Source organism: Coptis chinensis, chromosome 2 (genome assembly GCF_015680905.1).
Source record: "Coptis chinensis isolate HL-2020 chromosome 2, ASM1568090v1, whole genome shotgun sequence".
Classification (NCBI taxonomy): domain Eukaryota; kingdom Viridiplantae; phylum Streptophyta; class Magnoliopsida; order Ranunculales; family Ranunculaceae; genus Coptis; species Coptis chinensis.
In genome coordinates, this window is record NC_141457.1 from 5,960,729 (window position 1) to 5,974,087 (window position 13,359).

At 37.0% G+C, this 13,359-nt stretch overlaps 1 protein-coding gene across 5 annotated transcripts in view; it reads right to left on the bottom strand.

The window, feature by feature from the left end:
- Positions 1 to 12,185, bottom strand: part of LOC147514552 (transducin family protein / WD-40 repeat family protein) — a 32,718-nt gene extending 20,533 nt beyond the window's left edge. For all 5 annotated transcript variants that reach the window (XM_086583800.1, XM_086583797.1, XM_086583813.1 and 2 more), the window contains exons 1-8: positions 12,028 to 12,185; positions 11,609 to 11,943; positions 9,412 to 9,515; positions 6,541 to 6,609; positions 5,804 to 5,864; positions 3,387 to 3,526; positions 2,449 to 2,638; positions 2,264 to 2,325 (exon numbers count right to left, since the gene is read on the bottom strand). In XM_086583800.1, the coding sequence (XP_086439926.1) occupies positions 2,264 to 2,325; positions 2,449 to 2,638; positions 3,387 to 3,526; positions 5,804 to 5,864; positions 6,541 to 6,609; positions 9,412 to 9,515; positions 11,609 to 11,943; positions 12,028 to 12,093 (1,027 nt within the window). In that variant the 5' untranslated portion in view covers positions 12,094 to 12,185. The remainder of the gene's footprint in view (positions 1 to 2,263; positions 2,326 to 2,448; positions 2,639 to 3,386; positions 3,527 to 5,803; positions 5,865 to 6,540; positions 6,610 to 9,411; positions 9,516 to 11,608; positions 11,944 to 12,027) is intronic.
- Between the last annotated feature and the right edge of the window lie 1,174 nt (positions 12,186 to 13,359).

The following is a 13,359-nucleotide window of genomic DNA, read 5'->3' on the forward strand; positions in this document are numbered from 1 at the left end:
CTACTTCAAATCAGTTTCTCCTTGAAATTTGGAAAATAAAGGAATTGTTGAATGACATGATATTTGATGAGAGAGAGTATATTAGGAGCATGACTAAAGAGATGAAGGATAAGTTCGACAAATATTGAGGAGAGTGCAACCTATTAATGGCACTTGCAGCAGTTTTAGATCCTTGGTATAAGATGGTATTGATTAATTTCTGTTTTCCTAAGATTTATCCACCCGCTAAACTTCATATATGTAAGGATGAGGTTAAAGATGCTTTGTACGACTTGTTTAATGATTGTCTTTCAAAAGACGCAGAAAGAAATGCTAGTAGTGTAGCTAGTGGCAGTGGAGTCGGTACTTCAAAGGTGAAAACTAAAAAGTAGGAATGAGTTTGATACGTGGGCGAGGCAATTGGATATGGTTCAACCAAACAAATCTGAGTTGGATATATACCTAGAAGAAGCATTTACCTACCTGGAGAAAAGGATGATGATTTTGATGCTTTAAGTTGGTGGAAAGCAAATACTCTTAAGTTTCGACACTTTTCAAAACTAGCCTGGGACATACTCTCTATTCCGGTTACCACCGTTGCTTCGGAATCAGCTTTTAGTGCTGGTGGTAGGGTTCTTGACCAGTATCGTAGCTCATTAAAGGCTGATGCAGTTGAAGCTTTGCTTTGCAGCGGAGATTGGTTGTGGTGATAGTGGGATTGAAGAGTTGTTCAATGTAAATGCTTAATTGATTTTTCTGCTTAAATTGGTGTGTTATAATGCTTTTAAAATACTTATCTTGTGATATAAAATTGGGTGTTTAATTTACTTTGTAGGTTGAGGAAGAGAATAATGATGATTAACTCTTCCAAGAAGGTTTGGGAATGAATGTAAGTTTTGGGAATGATTGTAAGTGAGCCTCCCTTTGATTTTATAATCTACTCAAGGATGAAAATGGGAGGCTGTTTCTTTGTCAGTTTTACAGTAATATGGTATTGCCGCCACTTGCCATCTCTTTTTAGGCTATATATCATTTACACCTGAGCACCTAACACTTTGTGTACTATTGCAGGTTCTTTTTTGTGTTCAGGTGAGGGAACTTTGTGTACAAAGTACACTTACAGGGTTTTTTTGTGTTCAGGTGATGGAGCCTTGTGTACAGAGTACAATTACAGAATTTTTTTTGCGTTCTAGTGATTGGACTTTTGCTTGCATGCCCACACCTTAGAAGGCAAAGACAAAGATCAATGTGCACATATTCAAAGCAAGATGTTGCAGTTGTCAGACTCAAAGTTGCATCATAGATTGATATAGTCTGACTTTGTTTTTGGTATTAAAAGTCTTTGGATGATAGAGTGATAGATTGGCGTAGTCTGACTTGTTTTTGGTATTAAAAGTCTTTTGGATTTTGGAATGTAACAAGTACTGGATTGTGGATTATAGTATTATATTATACTAATTTGGCACTATAAACTTAAATTGAATTGCAATGGAATGGTGCAGGGTTTTTTTTTTTTTTGTTCCAGAGTAGACTCTTAATTAAATTTGATGTTGAGTCTTGTTTGATGTCTTGGTGACATTATTTTTTGAGTTTAAGCTCAAGTTTGAGTTTAGACCATATAAATGAGCTCGAACTCGAGCTCGTAGTGCAAAACGAGTCAAGGCGAGCTCGAGCTATTAGTACAACTGGACGAGTCAAGCTTGAGCTCCATATTAAGCTCGAAGTCGAGTTCGAGTTGCGCTTGAGCTTGAGCTTGCTTGCTAAAGGTGCGAGTCGAGCTTGAGCATGGCAATACTCGACTCGGGTAGCTTGATGACCAGCCCTAGTCCTGGTTGAGTGGTTGATCTCCTTACTCAGTGGCATACAAGGTCATTTTCATCTAGAGGGCAAAAGATATGGAACATGCTACCGTTTGCGATTATGTGGGATATTTGGTTGGAACGTAATAGTCGCATCTTTGAGGGTAAAGCTATGGTGATCCAAAAAGTCATACTAGTCATCAAAGGGATTCTTTGTTATTGGAGTAAAATTTATGTGAACCTAAGAAACATTCGCTTTGAACAACTTGTTGCTAGATGGAAAGATATTATGTATAGAGAGTCTCGAGTATGGCGGTTGTTTTCATTTTTATTCTATGTAATTGTAGGTTATCTTGACCTACATTTCTTTGATCTAATAAAATTTAACTTTTACCGATCAAAAAAAAAAGTAACTCACACGAGCAACCATTAACCACAAAATAATTGATATAACATTTTACTATAGGTTTTAAGTAATATCAAACCTGGAGTATGCAAAGTTTCCAACCCTGGTAAGTCCTCCAGCTTCAACCCACCGATTCTCTTCCTGTTATACAAACAAAGACCACAGAAATGTAAGTCTACCTTACAGTAATGCGTACATTGACAACATTGTGTTTTATTATTTTCATCAAGTTGAAGAAGAATGATCATCTGCAAACTAATTTACCTACTGCACTTGTACTCTGAAATTCGTGAAGCATAAGACTTTATCGCATCTGGATCAGCAATCCTATCTTTACACGGCGTCCAAATCCGTACAACTCCATCAGAACATGCAGTAACAATATCCCCATTGTCCAAAAATTTGGCATCCCAAACACATCCAGGGTGCTCAATGCTCTGCACACAGACTCCGTCTGCAATAGAAACAAATGTTACCAAGTTTATATAAGTTGACAAGAAAATAGAAGAAAAATGGGAAGTAGTACTGCTTGTACGTATCAAACCTATTACATTATCGTTCCAGAGAAAAAAATAATAATAAATGGATAAATCAAACTGCACTCCATTTCCAGAAACCCTCCTTTTTTATTTCATATCTGTAGCTTGGGACTTCGTAAGATATTCTGATATCAGATGTAATGCGTTCGGATTTCCATGTAAGTATTCCTGCATAGTTAGATATGTTGGATTCCAGAGGGTGTACTCCTATCAAAAGGATGTCATTGTTAGAAGCAGAAAACAACCACTTAATTTATTAACTTTCTATTTTATCATGGCTCTTTATAATATATCTTTGGAATTTTTTTCATTCTAAACTTGAGAAATACTAATAGAAATAAAAATTGGTCGTGAAAGCTCCATTACACTAATGCCCCGCCTAAAGTTTTTTTACTGTAAAAACCAAAAGAGTACAAACAGCTATCTCAGGTTGTTAAGCATAACGAAGGCCTCACTTATATGCCTCAGATTTAGGATCTCTGGTCAGTATGTGATACATATATTATTGCAAGGATCTGCGAGTAAACGTCTTAAAGTAATGGTGTGACAAACGATAAAATTGTTAGAACCAAATAAGAAACAGAGAACAAATCCAAAATGTGTCCTCTAAAAAACGCTAAAAATTTAAATCCACCAAGAATTTCAAAGGCCCAGATAGATAACCTTTCCATATCTTCGCCAAACGATCTTCACTGCCACTAACAATCAATCCAGAAACATGTGCATGCACAGAGTACACAATTGACGTATGACCAACCATCTCCATCAAGACCTGACCAGTTAATGCCCATAACCTGACAGAACTATCATTGCAAAACAGTTGACCAATCAGGAAATATAACCACCGGAATAATCTCACCATCACAGAGACCAAGAGAAAGTGGGCATGAATACAAGCAACACAAGAAAAAGACCACAAATCTGCTTAGGGGCATGCATTATCGTGTGAGGTACATATACAAACATATTTGTATGCAATACCAGACATATTCACTTTTAAGCCTGACCCAACAACTTTCAGGCATAACCAAATATTTATGATAACAATAACTCAAACTTACCTAATTGGTCTTTGTTATTGACATTCTTCCTTTTCTCTCTTTATCTATCTCACGAAGATCATTGTGTTATCTGTCATTCTCTTACCTCACATCATCTGACCCTTATTAAAGAGTATATATTGCAGAAGCATGTTGAGTTGCATTATTTTTCTTCTTTTTTTTTCTTTTGACCGGCAAAAATCAGGATTTATATAAATAATGAAAAAACAAATACACGGAGGATGAGATACCCTACAAATACAAGAAACAAAAAGGAAAAGTATAAAATACCAAGAGGGTTGCTGAATAAGGGCACGCCTCCAAATCCTACTATACACGACACAAATAGGAAATGATATACGGAAATAACATACGCAATCCTACAGCGGAGTTGCACATTGCACTTAGGGCTGATTTTTGGTAGGAGATGACCTCCCTACCATGGATAGCAACTCCACCAAAAATCAGCTCAATTGGATGTGTCTAGTCTTGTCAAAAGAGTGTTAAAATTCTAGACCGTTAGATAAATTTCGAACTTGAACTTAACTTTTGGTAGGGTTAGACATGTTCAAAGGAGCTGATTTTTTTTTTTTGAGGGAGATGATCTCCATGTTGTGGAGATCACATCCCCAGAAAAATCAGCTCTTAGTTCATTGTGTAGGTAGGTAGGATTGTGTATGTCATTTATGTATGTCGACGTAGCCTAAATAAATAAAATTTTTTTAAAATGAAAATGGGTCTGGCCAGAGTTCCAGGCCAAGAACAACAAGAGTATTGAGGTACTAAACCACCATCTTTGAAGAATTGCAAAAACTTATAGGTAAGTACACCATCCCTCACTCCTCATTGTGGCCATGATTTACCTCGTGGATGAGCATGTCTTGAATAAGAATGAAAATCCACTTTGAAGTAAATTGCGCTAATTCCAACCCAATTAGTTGTGAAATTGATTGTAGCTTTGGTTTTGCTTACTGACCAAAAAAAAACTTCGGTTTTGTTCATTAATGGCTTATAATGTATGTCCAAAGTCTGAACAATAGGAATTTAACTCTAAAACTGCTTGTGGGGAAGAGATTACTTTTGTAGTTCGGATGTGGGACGAAATTCCAATTTGGATCGTCAGACTGGTTGGAGAGCATGAAGGTGCTAAATTAAGTGGTTGGAGTGTATTGGATGCTGGAATTTTCTTTATGGGTCCTACACCAAATTACCAATACCTCTTCAACTTGAAAGATGGTGTTCATCAACAACAAAGATGCACTGATAACCCGTTCACTTCACTTGTTGTTCTAGAATCCCGAACAAAATACCAGCATCCAATAACAATGCCACCACTTAAATTCCTATATCCATCATTTTCATCACCATTTGACAATCCAGATTTTGAGTTTGTTCTCCTACCCCAACCACAAACTTAAACTTGTTCTCAGCACTCTAACGTGTGATTCCCAAATTTCTTTTTATTTTGTTTCCTAAATATCTAAACATGTATAAGTGAATACTAACAACACCATATTAACAATAAATTTAAGAACAAATGAGATTTAAACTTGAGGAAATTTGCTTCAAACCGAGCACGCACTAGCTTTCACGACAAACAAATTGTCTCTTAATAGATAACGAAGATTTCCCCGTTAATCGACTTTATATTTGGATTTTGCAATTAAAACATTATTATTCACCATAAATTCATTTACAAACCTAACAAGCATTCCCCATTCAAAATATATGCACACAACTTTCTCATGCATTGAAAAGGTGGACTAGTTCAAAGCTACTTTGGCCAATCAAAGTTACATGCACACTCTCTTAAGTCGTAACGAAGGTAGTATCTGTAGTTGATGACTTGATGTGCACGCTACCAATTTAAAGTCTAGACGCTAAGCATACTCTAATTACAGCATAAATGCATTCCAAGTACTATTATGAGCTGCAATTTATGATTGTTAACTACTAATTATATTCAGTGTTACATAAGTTGCTAAAAAAAGCAAAGATTTTAACCAGAAGAAGCATGCAACAGTGTAAAAGTAAACTCACCCGTCATGTGATGCAGAAAGAACTCCCAAACCAGGCATCGGTGCCAAACCTCGAACAGTATCTATACAAGCATCAAAAATCATGGGAGAAAACATGCTAATCAAATTCACTAATTCAGACACAAAAAAGACAGACCGAGTTGAGAACAGAAACGGACTCTAATACAAAACGGAAAAAAAAAAAACACAACAACAACAAAATACACACTCTATTTTCTAATCTGTTGCATAGCTGGTTATCTCTTTCCAATACCTAACTCTCACTCGGCCTGATATTACTTATTATGCAACCCCGAGTTGCTGAATTTATGAGCAAAATAAAAACACTGGTCATCTCACAGCAGGTAACCGTATCTTACGCTATTCAAAAGGTTGTCAGCCCATGCCTTTTCAAGACAATAAAACTACATTACAGTATTTTGCATGATCTTGGGTCCTAATCTGATCCCTTGGACCACCAAGAACACCCAACTGCATCTCGCTCTAGAGCTGTCACAGTATCACTCTTTTGCTCATGTGTGTGCCATCTAGATTTCTCACATTCTCTTACGGTCTTACCCATTTTAAGGCCCATTATCCTTTATTTTGATAGTTCGAGTACAACTTATTTGGCTCCCAATCCAGTATTTCATGGTTGCACCAAACATATTAAATTGCACCATAAAATCTTAAGGTTAAAAACCCAAATTACAAAATTCAGTTCAAACAGAAGAATGCAGGATTAAATAAAACACAAACCTGTATGCCCGACGAAAGTGTGCACGCAAGTTTTACCCTTCCAAAGCTTTAAAGTTGTATCACTTGAACCTGAATGTCATAATACAGTAAAGGGTGAAGGAATAAGTATCGCACATACCACAGAACATACCCAAAAATGATCTCAGATGGACTCCAAAGAACTCTATAGCACCTAGCAATTAAAAGTGTGGATCTACCCCACAAGGAAGATTTAAATTACACGTTTGGACAATTCATAGAATCAAACTAACTGTTTATAGCAGACCCTCATTAGTTGTTCTTACGATACAGGACACCCTTCGAGGTTGCACTTGTTTCGTCTAACATATATAATGGAAACGTTCCAAATCAGATAAAACTAATAATAAGAACTGCACAAAATATAGTCTAAATGGGAATCATTACAGATAACAAGCAAGATGAGATTTTTAAGTGTGATTCTATTAGGGAGTTAAAATAAGATATAGATCATGTGGAAACGAATGGTTTAGGATATAGAAGTAATCTGAGTAAAAAAGAAACAATTATGCGCGTCACTGTCTGACACGGGTATAAGGTTTCAAGTATGGCGGTATTTCACAAGGTCAGAATGTGGTAAGAGTTAGATATAGAAGAAAGAAAAATCTCTCAATAAAAGTAATCATACATCCAAGAGACCTGCACAACCCCGTAATAATTTTTTTGCTTTATGTCGTTGAATATATATATATATATATATATATATATATATATATATATATATATATATATATATATATACTTCACATTTAAAAATGAAGTCAGTATTTGGGTGATAAATATTCAACGACATATGGGTTATCGAAAATATATATATTTTCGATAACCCATATGTCGTTGAATATTTATCACCCAAATACTGACTTCATTTTTTAAATGTGAAGTAGGTTACGAGGATCCATGACCTGAATAACAACTTCCATACGGATCTATCAAATATTAGATTCCAGCACATGCATATGTATCCATGCATCTTACAAGCCCAACGACATAAGAGTGTCACTGTTCACATGAGAACCTACTAGTAAGGATGTAAGCTAATCAATGGTGAGAGAATAAAAAGACTCAAACCCTTTAATAAGGCTACGGATCAATCATGTTGCAAAAGAACACAGTTCTGCCGATACTTGTTTATGTAGTGTTGTGTCCTCAAGCGTTCACATGGTGTGCCGTCTGGTAGATGTCGACATATATTAAGCCTTCTGTTGTAACAAAGTCGACATCTATAGCCAACATCCAAGCATTTGAATAAGCTTTTTCTTGTTGTCTGTAACACAGTCGTCATTTAGTGGAGGAATGCCATACAAGCTTATCCCAAACCAGGTTGTGCCTTTTTCTTGTGCATTGGGGATTTTAAGAGTTCTGTAGGCAGTTTTAAATTGGCCATTGGAGTCCACACAACTCAATCTCTGCTCAAGTTCCTGCTTATATATCTACCAGGAATGATCCTCTTGAGTTCTTAGGTCTGTTGGTGGATGCATTTATTCTATTAGTTGTTGGTGATAAATTCTCCAGCAAGAGCATTTGATGGTAGTATATGTACTCATGCTTCTCGGGCACCCTGGCTTTAAATAAGAGGCTTGTCAGTGCAACAAGGATCGTGTCAAAATAGTATGTCATTTGCAATTAAGATATTGTATCTCATATGCTTAGCATCTTCAGCCGTCACTATTTAAACATTTCTCCACTTCAAAGGCCAGTCACCCTGGCTTTAAATAAGAGGCTTGTCTGGGCAACAAGGATTGTGTCAAAGTAGTATGTCATTTGCAATTAAGATATTGTATCTCATATGCTTAACATCTTCAGCCGTCACTATTTAAACATTTCTCCACTTCAAAGGCCAGTCTTTGGGTATCGTATCTCCATAGTCCACTGACTTGTGTTCTTAATATGCTGATCCCAGTCCCATCTTTCCCACATTTTGTCCTCTTTAGCAGCAACTTTGAACGCAAGAAAACAACAGGCAGCTCTATTCACCTACATATTCCTTTGAATCTGTGATACCAAGATCACCTTCCTTACTGGACAAGCTTGCTTGATGCATCTCTATACTTTTATTCATTTAAGGACCATTCCACAAGAACTTGGCAGTTGGCATGTATCCTAGCCACTGGTTTGAGCACTGCCTTGGGGGTGTTTCAACAATTCAGCAGTACACATAGAAGGTCACCACGAAACAAGATCCTAGTTATATCTCTATGGGAGGGACATGATAATCCAGAACCATTTTTGGCTCTTTATGGTTGCAGTGTGACTGCATCACACGGATATGCATCACTTGCATTTTTTGTTCAATACAAAAAGGGGAAGACCTTCAGATGGTCTCGCACTGCGAACAATGCACATCCTTCCCTTCATTGGGTCTTTTGGAGAGTCGTTTGCTCTCTTAGAATGACAGCTAACCAGAATTTAAAAAACAACCTCCCAGATCAAAACCTACGCTCAGATATCATAAGATATAAACGATAACTTAGAAAGTGTTGAGCTCCTTCCAGAGTTACAGCACGAACAAGATAACTAGCCCAACAATTGCAAGAGTTGGCTATATTTGAAGATCGCTAACAATCTTAAACAAGCCTTGAACTCAAGATAAGCCAAGCCAAAATAAATTGGATTCCTTTTAGACAAATAAGGCAGAAAACTTAGATCAGCATACTTAGACTAAGTATCAAATAAATGTCGAACCATCTTTTTTGTTGTTTTATGTGTCGAGCATTCACAATTCACCGTAATAATGACATATCATAGTTCCAGACAAACAATGATAACTTTATCAAGAAGATTTGAACCTTTTGAGATATATAACAAGACAATACATTTCAAAGGAAATAACAATCATAATCAAAACAATACCTGTAATAATCTCGTTTGAGGGTAGCTCTAAAACTGCTTGTATTGCCGCCTTATGAGCCTCCCATAAATCAACCTGTTGGCCATTTCTCCACCGCCGTATCGTACTACAAAAGATAGCCCTCAATAATGCATATTAGAAAGTACAAAGGACAAATAAAAAGGCAAAAGTAAAAATGATTTGTACAAGAAACCCCAAATTGACCAAAAATTGACAGTGAATAAGGATGTGTTTACTGACTCCCCGGATCAATAACAAAAAGAAATAAAAATTTTATACAATATTTTCTCTCATGTATGTTGGTAGTAGCCAATGTTTCACCTAAAACCAAACACATGAAAAGAAAACTACTCTTAAAGAGCCATAACACCCAAACTGTATTCAAGGAATCAAGGCTGGTTGAGGTGAGAGAGATCAGGAGGTTGGCTAGGATAAGATCTAACGACGTAGCATACCAAAATCTAAACGTTCAATGGCCGCTGGCCTCATTTTTTATGGTCCCAAACATATTACTCCTGGTGATTGAGCGAAGATGGTAGCTAGGGCAAGGTGCTAGGCTTCCTAACTGATGCCTTGGGAGTGTCATGGAAACGTGTTTGACAACAAGGTATAAAGTTGACCCCTTGAGTACCTGGGCGACACTATTGACAGCATAGGCTGAGACACCTAACCTTTGCAAACAAGGGGGCTAAATCTTCAATCTCTCAACCAGTGAAAGTTTGTCTAAGGTCAACATTCTACCAAACAATTCTGCTTTCCTGCAATAAATATTTTTTCAGAAAAGTTCCTCCTCTCTGAGACTCTTACATGGAATAAAAATATTGTCAAAGTCACACAAGGCTCTCCTCCCACGCCACTCTATTCCTTTCCCAACCATATACGAAATATTCTTTATAGTCCTCAACCTACCTCATGATCACCTTATAAGCACCATTGCCCACACGGAATGAACAAATTGCAACTCCCCAAGTTCAAAAACTCGACCTGTGCCTACAGACAATAATTACGTCCAAAGCCTCTCTCTTTCAGAAGAACATGATGCATAAGATGGGTCTTCTTCATCCCAAGACCCCCCCCCCCCTCTGGATCCTGAAGCATACAAACTCCCAGTAACGAGTTGGTAATGTCTTTCCACCTCCAAATAACCAAAAGATAAAGTCTGCCATTATCTTATCCCATCATTTAGCTATACCAACAGGACGCCAAAACAAGAACACGGAGTAGATAGGAATACTGATTAGTGTATAATTTAATAAGAACCAAGTTGGTAGCTTCTGCTAAAATCTCTCAATCAACATATCCATAAAGCAGTAACCTGTACTCGGCTCCCAAAGGCAAATCAAGGTAGGACGCCAGAAGGTAGGTAGTTGAATACTCCAAAATGCTATCTTATTCAACCAAATTGTGGACAGCGCTTACACCATACACCTTGCACATGGAAAGGTTAATCGTGAGCCGAGATACTGCCTCTAACGCAACCAAAAAACCTTCTAATGTGTCTAGAGTCTAAACTCATTCACATCCACATTCAAATTGTCTTGTGCCATCCTAAACCACATACGACCCCAAACCCATTAGCTCTCTAAACGATCCTACCCAGCACTACCACTACATTGATGGAACTGCAAGGCAGGCAATGGGTCACCATGCCTAGACATCTAGACCAACCTATATAGACTTATTCACCTCAACAAAAATAAAATCGAAGTTCCACCGATCCAACTTCTCCACGCCTTCCTAAAAGCCACACGTACTACACTTATAGGCTTTAGATACGTCCACCAAATTAACACGCTTAAAATCTCATAACTCCATTGCCCCTTGAACTTTACAAACCAGGGCGAGAGAAGTGTTAATTATTTAATGGAAATCTCTCACCATTTCTATATAAAAGAATTTCAAAACTTGCTCAAACAGAATTGCGACATTTATGAGAAATCTCTCGTGTTAATTATTTAATGCTACAGATAACAGTTCAGTTGGAAATCTCTCGCCATCTCTTTATTCAAAACTTCCCCAAAGAATCTAGTAAAACGCAACCAGATTTGTGACAAACATAATTATGTAACGTCTATTATATGAATGTCAATGCAGTGTGGCAATTGTCCAACTAAAATAACACTATACACATCAATAATTCAACAAATAACACATAGTTAGGCATTTAAAAAGTGAACTAATAAAGAATGTAGAAATTACCAGTCAACAGAAGTTGAAATGACATCAGCATTATCCTCAACAACCAAACCAGTAACCTGCAATTTATGTCCTTCCAATTTGTTAACACTCTCACCACTCCTCAAATCCCAAATCAAAACAAGTGTGTCCATTCCACCAGACACAATCCCACCTTCTAGAAACTCATCATTAGGTTTAATCCAACTTAATGGTCCAACAAAACTAGTGTGACCTAATAATATCTTTGACAACTTATAATTATTATTATTATTATTGTCAATTGACCAGAATCTAACTGTTTTGTCTCTTGATGACGTGGCGAATCCGGTGTCGCCACATATACAGATTCCACGGACCTGTGAACAAAAAAAAATTAGGGTTTTAGTCAAATGAGTCAACGAGTTGCGGAGTGAATGAATAGAAAGAAGAATAAAGCTTACGTCATCCTCGTGGCCGTGGAGTTCGGAACTGAGTTGGTATTCTTGGAAGTCGATTTCCATTTCCATTTTTTTTTTTTTGGTTTTTGGAGTTGAGAAGAATGTTGATCGAGGATCCCTTTTATAGGTTTCACTTGCCTTGCTAATCAAGCCCACTGATTCCTTTTTTTAACAATTAAGATAGCTCAGTGTACGTGGCGCATTGGGAGTGGTTTGTTACAGTGACACACTAGGCTGTGTTTGTTTAGTGGCAAACCGGCTGGCAAATCCTATTTTCCCACTTAAATAGTGATTGTTTGCCAAAATAGGAGCTGGCAAACAGAATCTTTATTTGCCCGGAAAAATGTGATTTTCCCGTGAGAAGCCGATAAAATTGGATCCACTCCCCCCCCCCCAAATCTTTGGGAAAATATGGATTATTTTCTCGCTAGGGCAAAAAAATTTGCCAACCCTATTTCCCAAATTATCAACCTCTTCTCTCAGTCTCTCATAGCCGCCACTCATCTCTCTCGAGCTCTTTCTCTCGCAAGTACTCCTTCTCAATCTCTCGATCTTTCTCTCAATCTTTTGGTCTCTCGATCAATCTGTCAGTGTCTCTATCTTTTGGTCTCTCTCTCGATCTATCTCTCTCTCTCTAGCCTATAACATCTAATTTTTTTTTTCTTTTTGTTTATTTGTTCCAGTCAGAAATTGAAGAAGGTTGCTAGTTCTTTGCATCAGGTACAAATTCGGTTTTGGACTATTTTTTGTAATTAATTATGGTATTGTTGCTATATTTGTTTAAAACTCTTTCTATGGTTTGTTTAGAACTATTGGATGATAATTTATAATCATGTTATACATTTGGACTATTAGAGCATTCCCAATGCAAGTCAATATTTTTCCCCTCTTATCACCTCTACGTAGATAGTATTTCCCCCTCTTATCACCATTTTGGTGAAAAACAAGGTGAAGTTGCCCAATGCAAATGTGAAAAATAATCTCGGATGGGATGTTGGATTAGTGGAACGCTATAGTTGAAAAATTAATCTTGGATTAGTGGAACGCTATGTTGGATTAATCTCGGATGGGATGTTGAAAAATAATCCTAATGCAACTGTAACGCCCGTATTTAAAATACATATTTATTTTATTTATTTATTAATTAATTAAATTATCTATTTAAAAATCAGTTGTATTGGATTTGGATATGTGGGCCTGGTTTCTGGGCCCGAGTCTGTGTTGGGCTTGGGTTTCAGACCCAAGTATATAAACACATTGTTCTAGATAATAAGGTTCTTGGAGAATAAAAAATGATAAAAATGGAGGCGGAGATGAAAGCTCGTTGGCTAGAGC